Source organism: Elephantulus edwardii, unplaced genomic scaffold, assembly GCF_000299155.1.
Source record: "Elephantulus edwardii isolate Elephantulus edwardi_28Jun2011 unplaced genomic scaffold, EleEdw1.0 scaffold00121, whole genome shotgun sequence".
Lineage (NCBI taxonomy): Eukaryota > Metazoa > Chordata > Mammalia > Macroscelidea > Macroscelididae > Elephantulus > Elephantulus edwardii.
In genome coordinates, this window is record NW_006399871.1 from 4229887 (window position 1) to 4242592 (window position 12706).

The 12706-nt window shown below is 45.5% G+C and overlaps 1 protein-coding gene across 1 annotated transcript; it reads right to left on the reverse strand.

Annotated features, from left to right (window-relative positions):
• Nucleotides 1–2451: 2451 nt before the first annotated feature.
• On the reverse strand, nt 2452–3510 carry CCR5 (chemokine (C-C motif) receptor 5). The gene has a single exon (XM_006892963.1). The coding sequence runs from the start codon at nt 3508–3510 to the stop codon at nt 2452–2454; it is 1059 nt and encodes a 352-aa protein (XP_006893025.1).
• Nucleotides 3511–12706: the final 9196 nt, after the last annotated feature.

Consider the following 12706-nt stretch of genomic DNA (forward strand, 5'->3'; position numbering starts at 1 on the left):
CTCTCTCTCTCTGTCTCTCCCTCTCCCTCTTTCTCCCTTTTCTCTTTCATTCATTCATTTTCTCTTGAGATATCACATTCCCCCTACACCCAAGGATATTTACCTCAGACAACAACTTACAAAGATTTTCATTTTATTTTCTTTTAAAATAGAATATTTTATTGTATTTTAAGTGCAAGTTTATACAGCACCTTAGGCTCCGATTCAACAATGTCTACTTGTTCAGTAGTGTTGGCTCTATTCTTCACAGTGCAGAGCGCCGAAGATTCTCGCTGCTAATTCTGTGGTTTCCATTTCCAGTAACCTGGTTTCCCTGCCCTGCTGCCCCCTCTCATCTTCATTTCTAAAGCAACTGCTGAATGTTGGGAGTTCACCAAGGCTTTGATTCTTTTATGCACAATCCTCCCACTGTTCATCTGAGTAAAAAAAGCCAGAACAGGAGAAATGACTTTTTAGAGGGTGGGTTTTGTGAGATACCTATTTCCCTTCAAGCAGTTTGTAACTTTCTGTCTTCATCTATGAAAGGGCATGGGAATCTTTGAATAACCCCAGAAGCTCAGACCATGTGCTACCCAAGACTCTCAGCAACCTTTAGAACAGAGAGAAAACTTCCACCAACAGCCACAGCTCTCAAGTGTCATGTTTCAGAGCTTGAGACAGATTGAAAAGCACCTTTTTGTTATTGTGACACCTTTAATATCACAGTAGTTCACACTTCTCTGGGATTTCCCCACTTATCCTCAGCTTGGTTGTTAATCGGTGGCTCCACCAAAGTCCAAAACCATTTCAGGTGAGTGCAAAGTTACATAAGTAGCAACTGCAATAATAAAAGAAAATAAGGGTGTTTTTTTTTCTCCTGAAAAACAACAACAACAACAACAACAAAACAAACTCTGAAACAAGTGAACCTCAAGTGTTTGGGCCCAGTTTGACTGGAGGAAACTTCTGGAATCATCATTTCCTATTGCCTCCACAATTCAGCCTGAAATCAACAAATGGACTATGCTTCTTTCTGCTTTATCCAAGTTTGAGACACTCTGTTACCAAATGAATGTGTTCCTTCTCCTTCTTTCCCCCTTTGAGGCTCCAGAAAAAGACATCTGGTCTGCATGTCCTGTGAGGGCAGATCCTGGTCACACTGCCCTCCTGTGAGACCCTTTGCCCAGAGCTTTTTGCTCTGGCATTTAGTGAACTGTGTCCAGTTATTTAACGCCGCTCTGACAGAAAGGCCACAAGTGGAGGGCTTTAGTGAATCAAAATTCCCCTCCACCCACACACCATTCAATGCAAATTCTTTATTAAGAAACTTTCCAGTTCTCCTTACACTTGCAGGCCTTAGATCTGATCTGCCCTGGGGATTAAGAACCAGAGACACATTTAAGGAAAATCAGACCCGTGGCGAGCGGTGACATCGAATCTCTGTCCAAACATCCTACACTCATATTTTAGAAAAGTTTGTCATAACATTGGCTCAAAAATATAAAGTTGGCTCCATTAATCTTTTACTTGACACATTATGGCAGTACATGAAAATGAGAATTACATCTCTCTTGCTTTCACTGAAGAAAATATGCCTGGGATGTGGCCAGCGTCATTTTATGTCAGTTTCTTCTTTCTATATTCGCCAGAGCCAAGACCACACAGCTGGCCTTGATCCATGGAGACTCTCAAAGATCAACATATTAGTTTTAACCTGTTGAACGACGTCTTATAGCAGGTCATGCAGCTGCTCAATGGTGCCCCCTCCAGGTGGTACTCAGGCACGTTCTTCTCTAAGCCTTTTAGGGAAAATCATACATGGTGAATGTCTTTCCTTAATAATCACATTTCTCCTCCGAGGCACAAGAAGGACATTTACAACCTGTACCCTGGCTCGCCCGAGGTAGGAACCGCTATAATATATGTCTTTATTAATGTTCTTGTTTTTGTTTAGGTATTCCCTCTCAAGGATTAGCATCTGTAAGACTTTTTGTTCTGCTTGTATTTGAAGGAAGAGTCTGCCAATCACCAGGCGTATGTGAGGACTTAATGGTTGCTCTTCCATCAGCAAATCTTGCCTAGAGCTTTTCAAATGAGAAGCTCCTGGTTGTGCAGTAGTTAAAGACTGTGCTGCTGATGGAAAGGTCAGGAGTTCAAATCCCCCAGCCACTCCTTGTGAGAAAGATGGCGCAGTCAGCTTCCATGAAGAACACACAGCCTTGCAAATCCAGTGGGGCAGTTCCCCTCTGCCCTGTAGGGTCAGCAAGAGTCAAGACTGACTGGATGGCAGTGGGCTTGCTGGGCTTTGAGTTTCTGGAATGAGTGGGCTTAACATATTTAATACTGGCAAAATAGATGTCAGAGAGATGATGACTCCAAGGCCCTTCATGGCAGTGACTTTCCATCCGAACGACTCTTTCCCACACGCGGGCAGTGAATTACTGAGCCGCCTCTGTGCGTAATGCCCTCAGCTCACAAGCCCGCCGAGAGGTCCTGATCCCCGGTGGATCGAGTGTAAACGGAGCTCCCTCGCTCCGGGGTCTCCCGCTGGAAGAGCCCACACTGCTTGCAGAGGTATTTGGCGATGTGCCTTCGGAAGAACAAGGCCATGTACCTCCTGAACTTCTCCCCCACGAAGGCGTAGATGATGGGGTTGATGCAGCAATGCGTCATGCCCAGAGTCTCCGTCACCTGCATGGCTTGGTCCAGCCTGTTGGAGCTCTCGCAGTTGTCCAGGCCAAAGGGGCCCGGGAAGGTGGTGAGGACCAGGACGACGGTGTAGGGAGTCCAGAACAGGAAGTAGATGATCATGATGGTGAAGATGAGCCTCACGGCCTTGAGCTTCTTCTTCTCGTTTCGACAGCGGAGCAGGGTTTTGAGGATTCCCGAGTAGCAGACGACCATGACCAGCAGCGGCAGGACCAGGCCCAGTATGGTGATCTTTAAGGCCAGGAAGTTCTTCCAGAAATGGTGTTGACTAGATTGAAAATGAGGGCTGCATGTCAATCGAGAAACTTCTTTCTGGGATCTGGTAAAGATGATACTTGGGAGAGAGGCAAACACAGCCACCACCCAGGTGACCACGCTGGTCACTACCCCGAAGGTGACCGTCCTGGCTTTTAAGGCAAACACAGCATGGACGATCGCCAGGTACCTGTCAACCGTCAGGAGGATGATGAAGAAGATGCCACCGAAGTAACCAGTGTGGTACAGCCCGGTGAAGAGTCTGCAGGCCGCTTCCCCGAAGACCCAGCCGTCTGTGGCATAGTGGGCCCAGAACGGGAGGGTGAGGAGGAAGAGGAGGTCCGAGACGGCCAGGTTGAGCAGGTAGATGTCGGTCATGCTCTTCAGCTTCTTGCAGTTTATCAGGGTGAGGACGACCAGCAAGTTGCCCACGAAGCCAAATATGAAGACCAGCGAGTAGAGCGGGGGCAGGATGCGGGCTGCGATTTGCCTCACGTCGGTTTTTTGACAGGGCTCCGCCTGGTCGTAGTAATAGCTGTCAGGAGTAGGAGAGGTTTCAAAATCCATTTTGCTCACTCAACCCTGTGAATGAAGAAAAATCGCCTTTTACAAAGTGCTAGAATGCGGAGAGCAGTTCTTGAGTGGTGCAGGGAAGCCCCAGACTACTCACTGATGGGTTGGTGGTTTGAACCTAGCCACTGAGTGAAAGAGAGACTGGGAGCCCGGCTTCTGACAATTCACAGCTTTGGAAAAACCATGCACAAAGCAGCTCTACTCAGCGGAGGTCTGTTCACCAAGCGTCAGAATGCACCCAACACCAACCCACAGCATTACGAATGTGCGCCTCTCTGCTGACCTGAAGATTGGTGGATCGAACACTCCCAGCAGCACCACAGAAGAAAGTTAGCTGCCATCTGTCAGATTATGTACCACCACCAAGACCCTACTCAGAAATACATAGGGTCGATATGAGTTGGAATGAACTCAGTGGAAGCAACAGATTTGGGGGACTTTAGAGGCCCATTGTGAATACAAAGCTCTTTATACATTCTGTTTTCAAGATAGTATGTTGATTTCTATGTTTCATTAGTCTCCCTTTTTGGACCAAAGGCTCAACTTGGGCAGTTGTCGGAAGGTCTATGGCTAGCTTCCCTGTGATGCCCAGCAGAGAGCTTGGCCTGGTGGGGAAACCGTGAAAGCGTCGGCTCCCTCAGTCTAACCCTCTGGATTCCCATCAGGAGTCCTGATGGTATAGTGGATTGTGTGTCGAGCTGCTACAGCCCAGGTCGGTGGTTCGAGCTCACCAATCGGTCCTTGGGAGAAAGATGAACAGCCCCTCCTCCCATAAAGATTTGTAACCGCAGAAACTTGATGACAAGTCGTTATGAGGGGGAATCCACTCAATGGCAATTGAGTTTGGTGTTTGGCTTGTTCTTATAGAAATGCGCAATGATACTTAGATGACAATTTCAAGCCACTGAGTCAGGTAAGTGCAGTCCCACCTCCTTGCTATCTGGACTTCCCTAGAGGTCGGTGGCACAGAGCTGCAATGAGGGTCTGAGGACTTCCTGTCATTAGTGTTGCCCAGGACATGGTTTCTGTTCTGAACATCACTGCGTCCGTTCATCTGGGCCTCAGGGCCACCCTGTGGGGCAGGTACCATTCATCATTGTTTCCACTTTAGGAACAAGCTCTGCTGACAACCCCCAAGCGCAGAGAGGTTGAGGTACTTGCTCAAAGCCACACAGCGAGTCAGCAACCTATTCTGAGCCCAGGCAGCCCACGGTCTTCCCCACCACGTGGCTTTTGCCTTTCAGTCCGGGACCTGGCACTCAAAAAAAATGGACCAATGCCCGATCCCCCCAGGGAAGTCAGAGAAGATCCCCAGTGCCAGCCCTCCCTTTTCTCTAGGCTTCATGCCTCATTCGTCCCTGCAATGCCAGTTAGTGGTCTGTGCCTGTTAGGGGCCATTAAGTCGACACTGACTCATAGCGACCCATGAACAGCAGATCCAAAACTTGCCCCATCCTGCCCCAGCCTCACAACCCCCACCCTGCTCAAGCCCGTTCCTGCAGTCCCCGCTGCAGTCCTTGCTAGTGAGGGTCATCTTCTCTTTTGCTGACTCTCTACTTAATGATTTGTAATAATAGCCCTTAAAAATACACTGAGATGGGCAAGTGAAAAGCCTTCTTATCTGTCACCCCAGACAAGTGTCATCCCTCTCCGTCAGCTTCTTTTGTGGCCAGCAGTCCTGGCCAGTCTGTAGAAATGTCACTTCAGCTGAGATTTATCTCTAACCATTCCTCGTGAATCTCAAACTGCTCTTGCCTTTAGATGAGGCAACTGGGGCGCAAACACCAAGAAGAGAAAAATCACTTAAATTCTGAGCCAGATAAAGAATCATATACAAAATGCACTGTGGAACTGATATATAATAAAAAGGCCTTTTTTTTGTAATGTGATATGATCTTGGGCAAATAGAAAGCTTTCTCTTTTTCTAGGAAAACAAGGAGGAGACAGATTTAGCCAAGACTTCGTCTTGTGCCGGCCTTCAGATGGTATCCCATGGTGGTGGGGGATTTTAATCTCCTCTTTAGCAGAAGAGAATTTTGCCCAGGATTGCAGCCCAAACCAGACTCAACTCTCTGAAAATCTTTCTTCTGAGAGGTGAGGGAGTCTTTCCCCCATTTTCTATACTTTTCCTTCATTCAGTCACGTTCTATACCTCTGATATAATCTCAGACTGAAAATCACTCCAAGTTCTAACCTTGCCCTTATCTGAAAAGTTTACATTTTCAGATAGTTCTTGAAACACCTGCTAGTTGTCATATGTCTTTTCTGGGCTTCCTGTCCAAGTTTTCTATTCACCATAAAAGCTGAGCTAACTAAGAGATGAAGAAACCCCAACCTAACTTACCGGGGAGGGTTTCTCGTAGGGGAGACGGATGTCTCAGCTCGTCTGGCCAGCTGAGCTGTGCAAATCAAACATATAGACAGCAGAAAAGTAGGAAATGCTCAGTTTCATCTGACTGAGGGCGGGGTTCGAATGAACAAATGTAATACTGAGGGGAAACAATTATCAAAGGGTAGTTTTTTTTTTTCTTCTTCTTTCTTTCTTTCTTTCTTTCTTTCTCCTTTCTGTAAATTGTGGTTAAAGCAGGCTGGCAGATTAGATGTTTGATCTGAGACTTAATTCATGGGTTCCCTCATTAGAAGACTTTCCTTTTCTTGCCTGTTACCCAACTACACAGCGTTTCAGAAAACACAAAGAATTTAAGGGCTTTTGAGCAGAAAGAATATTTACAGTCATTTATTTCATCTACAGTTACTCCCTCGGAGGTCCCCCAGATGCAAATGCAAGACCAGATGGACCCTTGTCAGTGGCTGAGAGGGTGAGAGAATTTGGATTCTCTTAACATTTGCCCTCAAATTAAAGCTTATGTAGACTAAAATGAAATTTAGGGGAGAATGCTTTGGGGTGTGCACTGGGTTGTCCCATTTCATCTCCTCTTTTCTCAGGATATTCTTCTTCTCTTCACAGTCCACATACATGTAGTAGCCCACATAATACAAGTTTCTTTTCTTAAAAACAGCTGCTTGTCTCAAACAGCTAGCCGACAGGTTCACCTGTGAACCAGCCACGTCTATCCGTCCTTGTCTGGGATGAGTGCCTCCTGGGACTCATCATTGTCAATCTCCCCACCTCAGAGACTCTCTTTTTCCAGCCCTCCAGACCAGTCAGCATCTAGGAGGGCCAACACTATGTCAGAAACATAGGCGATTGCTTTGACCCCTAAAGACACATCTATTTGGAACTAGCAGACATTTTCAACAGGAGCTCCTTGGCAATAATTGCTACAAGAGTTTGATCAAGTTTACAATCATATGACAACCACCCCTGGCAGTCACAGTAAGCTTTCTTGGTGGTTACTTATCTAAAACCTCAACTATTGACACCAGAGCTGAAAACACAGCAGCTTCTGTTGCCAAATTTGAGCCACAAGAGACCCTTCTAGGCTTCCGTTGTTATAGAATGAGGAGCATTGACTTATCATGTAAGGGAATTAAAGTGGGGGCCCCAAAGAAAAAAGCTACATGCCCTCAGAAATCTATAGAGGTAGCCTAACATGGGGGCCAAGTCAAGGAACCTGAACAAATTGAAGAAAGAGAGAGAATGGCAGCTGGAAGCTTGCCTCGACCTTCACCTTCCTCATCTGTGTAATGGGTTGAGTAATAGTTGATTCATCCTTGGTATCCTAGGAGATCACATGAAACATCCCTGGTCAGAGTGTAGCACATGAGAGACATCAATGAGCATCAAACTCTCAGCAGTTCATTCAGTGCTCCTTTCTTAGAGTTTGTTTTGGATAAAATCTCACCTGGGCTTTTGTCTAGAACAGGTCAGCTCAAGTACATGAGAAACTAAAAGGATGAAGCAGTAGCTGGTTTAGAGAACAGTAAACAGTGGTGGCTGCTAGGGAAGATACAGAAGATAGCCCAGTCATTAAGAACCACCCTCTTACTGGCAAGGATAGATGTCTGTGTCACAACTGAGCCCCACAGCTGGCAATCACTCTCGGGACGATGAATCATGCAGAACACGTCCAAGTTCACCCCGTATGTGTCATCCGAGAGGCAGCTATTTCAGAATGAGACGCTGCAGTCTCACGGAACTGGATTTCAACTCACCCTCTTTATTTACTACTTGGCTTTGATCAAGTCACCAAACCTCTCTAAGCCTTAATTTGCTTGTCTGTATAATGGGCACCACCTTCCTCAACTTTGGCTCTGTGGTTAAGATCAAATGATGGAACAAGGGTGCTGCATTTTGTGGATGTCTGCACCCAACAAGACCTCGGGGAGCTGTTAAGCCAGGGAAATAGAACGTCTGCTCTTGAAAGACTACATATAATGGGAAGCAGGTATATTGGTGTAAGATTTGACACAAAATAGGTAACTTCAATGTGATTTGGTCCACTGAAAGGCAGGTCATTGTCCGCTGGCAGTGCGCTTATGTGGAGCTCTCAGATGATGCTGGACAGACCCACGTTTGCTCACCAATGAAGTCAAGTCGATCCATTGTGTCTACAAGGCTGAAAATTCATGTGGAAAGAGACTACCCATCTTTCTCTCACAGAGCAGCTGGTGGAGTCAAACCTCTGACCTTTCTGTAAATAGCCCAGCACGCTGTGCTACCAGAGCCCCTGGTCTGTTTCCGAGAACCGCGAATTGTGTGCCTTGAGTCAGTGAGTTCATGGCCACACACAGTTCTGGAGGTTAGAAGTCTGAAGTGAGGATCATCAGGGTCACATTCCCGCTGGAGGCTGCAGGGAAGAAGCCTCCCGTTTCTTGTCCTTTGCCTCAGACCGCTGTCATCGCTCTCTGTTCTCCACCTGCAGCCGCATCACTCCCATTCCCACCTCCATTGTCGCATGCCCTTCTTTCTCTCCTGTGTGTCTCCGGAGTTCATGTGGAGCATGAAACACTGATATTTTTAAAAGGGTGAAAGGTTCAAACTCTCTATGAAATCCAGAAGCAACACTAGCTGTTGTTATTGTGTATCATTGAGTCAGAACCGACCCATACCTGACCATTCAACGGGTTTTCAGAGGCAGTTAATTGCATGTGAGGAGATTGCCCATTCTCCCAAAGAGCAGCTTGTGGTCTCGAACCACATGTCATCAGGACTGCAGCACAGCTTCTTGCCTCTAGGCCACCAGAGTTCCAGTGTATAGCAAATAGGCTTTTACTTAATATTTGTGTTGGTGAAGGCAGGCTGAGGCTCTCAACACAGTGCCAGCCCTGAGCAGGGGGGGAAGGTTGGACATTTAGTCTCATGGCCTTGGGTTGTTGTCAGATGGTGGGAGATATTTTGAGAGTAACGCTGTCCTGGTTCAGTAGTTTCATCCTGGAACTTTCCACTCTGAGACGTTACTTACCTCCAGATGACCTGTTATCTTCATTTTTCTGGGCTTCCTTCTATCTTAATCTGGTATGCCTGCCTATCTCTGAGGGAGAGGAAGCACCTGGCAGATTTGCTTGTCTTGAAGGTAGGGGAGGCGACGTACAAGTCCAGTCAAATAGACTTGCTTCTGTTCATCCTAACAAAGAATAATAAAACCCCAAGAACCCAGTCTAACTACTGTCATGTAGAACACATGATGGAGCCAGGTTTCTGAAGGTCTATGAGGTTTCTGAAGCTGTAAATGTTTACAGGAGGAGATTACCCATCCTCCTCCTGTGGGGCCACTGGTCTTTAGACTGGCAGCTTGATACACGATGCACCCAAACTCCTATAAGGACAGGTTCTTCTTGGAAACCAGAATAGTGAAACATCATCTCACATGCTTTGGGCCTGTTGTTAGGAGGACTGGTCGGTTCTTGGGAAGGGACTTCATGCTCAGAAAGGTGGAAAGTCAAGGTAAGAGAGGAAGATCTTGGACGAGCTAGATTGACACTGTGACTGTGGCAATGAGCACAAGTGTGTTGGAGATGGTGAGGCTGGTGCAAGATAGGGCAGATTTCAAGTATTGGTCATAGGATCACTATGACTGAGGTTAACTGGAGGACTCATAACACCAATAACAATACCTAGGATGACCTCTGCTTACCGTAAAGAATTACATGTGCCAAAATCTTTTCTCACTAAGGGCACATTTTGAGGTGCTGTTGTTGTTGTTGGAATCGGCCCGGTGGCTGACTCTCTGGTGGGTATTCAGAGGCAGTCAATCACTTGAGAAGACGTTGTCCATCTTTCTCCCAAAGAGCAGCTCGCGGATTAGAACTGCGTGCCTTTGGGTTGCCAGTGCAACTGGGTGGTTGTGAATTTGAGAAGTAGGATTAATTCCCACCCAGTACAGAATATTGTCTTTCTGTTTGTGACTGTAACTGGCTCTTACTTTCTTTTTTTTTTTTCCTTCCTATTTTTTTTTTAAATTTTATACTGGTTTACATACAAAGTTCGTATACATTGTTGGCCCTTACTTTCAATACGTGTTCTATGCCATATGTCTGAGCATCTGTCCTGGGGTAGAGGAGGCATGCCCACCCCCAGGGGGCAGTGCGGAGCAACGGCATGGACTCAAAGTAATGCAGACAGTTCCACTCAGTCGGATATAACTTGGCAACACTTCTCTGAGCTTCCATTTCCTTCTTTGCCAAATGATGGGCTAGATAGTGCTGGGAATTCTAAGGCAACCTCCACCTTAAAGGGTAACTGGTTGGCAAAATACATATTGTGGAGGAATTAATATTTACAGAGTGAAACAAAAAAGTGCCTTTTGACTTTCTAGGTTTGGAGATGAGTTTGGGCCATTGCTGGAAATGGGGTGGTGGTGGTATCATATCAAAGAACATTTTGATGCGTTAAAAAAAAATTGCACCTGAAAATATTTACTGAAGTGTGTACTGCAAAATTTTGCAGTTTGTGCTAACTAAAATAAAAAAAATATTACAACATAGCAAATTAGGCAAAGAGCTTTGCTTGGTTGGCAATTCGATGGAGGCAAAGGAAGGTAAATTTTACTAGACTCTGTTCTTTATCAAGGTGACAGGTTTCTCTGGTTTTTCTGATATTCTGGAGCATTCTTCCATCAAATTACCAGAAAGCTCATTTTGACCCATTTGAAATATCTATTTCTTTGTTTATGAAACAAATCTTAAGTTATTATAAGATGTAATAAAACATAACTAGCAAAGGAAATCAAGACAACATCTAAGTCTGTACAGTACAGACATAACTTGGAGATGCTGCAGTTTGGATTTCAGAGCACAGAAACATATCACAGTAAAGTAGGTCACTTCATTTTGTTTCCCAATGCATGCAAAAGTTATGTTTATACCACAATGCAGTCTGAAAAACGGTGCAGTAGCCTTATAAAGAGATGTGAAATTGTGAAAATTACCAAAATGACATAGATAGAAAATGAGCACATGTTGTTGCTGGAAAAAGTTTTCCATTGTTCTTTTTGAGCTGTTACGTGCCTTTGAATTGTCTGTGACTCATAGTGACCCGATGTACAGCAGCTCTGGAGCCTGCCCTGTCCTGAGCCAGTCTCATTAATTCCAACACACCTACCCTCATTGCCCTGGTTACTGTATCAATCCCTATCATCCAGGGTCTTCCTCTTCTGCGCTGTCCCTCCAAGCTTCCAAGCGTAATGTCCTTCTCCAAGGATTAATACCTCCTGGCCACATGCCTAAAGTATGTGAGACAGAGCTTCAAAATCCTAGCCTCTAAGGAGAAACTTGGTTTCACTCTCTTCAAGACAGACTTATTTGTTTTCTTGGCAGTTCATGGTATGTTCAAGACTCTTCTCCACCATCACAACTCCAAGGCATTGATTCTTCTTCTGTCATACTTAGTCATTGTCCAGCTCTCTGAAGCATAACAGAAGTAATTGCGAAGATGATGGTCTGGACCAGGCATACCTTAGTCTCCAGACTGACATCGTTGCCTTTCAGGACTGGAGATTGAGGCATTATTAATCACATATACTTGTTAAATGAAATGTAGTTCCAAATATAATCATCCAAATGAAATCAGCTGATTTTCAAGCTCCCTCTGTGACTTAGCTGGAGCTTTGCTTTGTTTTGTGGGGTCCCACCATCCTCACCCCAGTTGCGTGGACCCATGCGCTCTTGTTCCTATGTACACTGTGTTCAGCCTCCCCAGAGACGCCCTATTGATCAATTTGTCACTCCAGATCACATCCCACTGAGGAGGGCCTCATGCCAGCCCTTCATTGAGAAGCTTTAAAGTTAGGGGCCGTCTTTGGTTAGGGACCGTGTCCAGTCATTGAGTCCATGAACCTCTGTCTGCTTCACCCTCCTTGCCCATTACTAGCCACTGCTCAGAACCAGCTTGGCCATATACTTGGAGCATCATTGAAAGGATGGAACGAATGCTAGTTCTTTCCCTCGGGTTTGGAGGGTGGAAAGATGTGGCTATGTGGAGCTGAGGGAACTGAAGCCCTGGCTGACCACAGCTCCTCTGAACACACCTGTGGCTGGAGCTGGCTCGAGGTTGGAGGGTGTCGACAATGGGGGCCTGTGAAAGTGGTGAAGGAATCCTTTATTTTTTAAAAAACAAATAACTAATTATAAAACCATCAGGTGCTCACTGTATAAAATAGGGAGAATATAGAAAAAAATGGGAAGTAAAAATGAAATAGCTGTACTTTCACAACCTCAAAACAATGATATGTTTGAATCCACATTTCCCCCACCTATACCGTTCTGTGCACTGTGGTTGTGTTTGGGTGTCTTGGGAGGAGGGGAAGTGGTAGGGGGATAACCATCAACCTAGTTAGTGTTTAAAATCAGGAAAGAGGTGTGTCAGCGATGCACCCCTTGACCACATTTAATCAATCTGGATGGTGAGCAAGTAAGTGGAGGAATTCGACTACACGTGACATCGGGATTGAAGAAAGACCATCTGCATTTTGCAAATGACACAACTTTGGTTGCTGAAAGTGAAGAATACTTGAAGCATTTACTGAAGAATTTCAAAGACTACAACCTTCTGCAGGGATTACACCTCAATATCAAGAACACAAAATTCCTCACCACTGACCAAGAGACAAAACTGTGATAGAGAAAGATCGCTGTTGTCAACAGTTTCATTTTACTTAGATCCACAATCAGCACCCATGGTAGCAGCAGTCAAGAAATCTAAAGTTGTGCTGTATTGGGAAAACCTACTGCCAAAGGACTCTTTAAAGTTCTAAAGAGCAAGGATGTCAATATAAAGACTAAGGTGTGC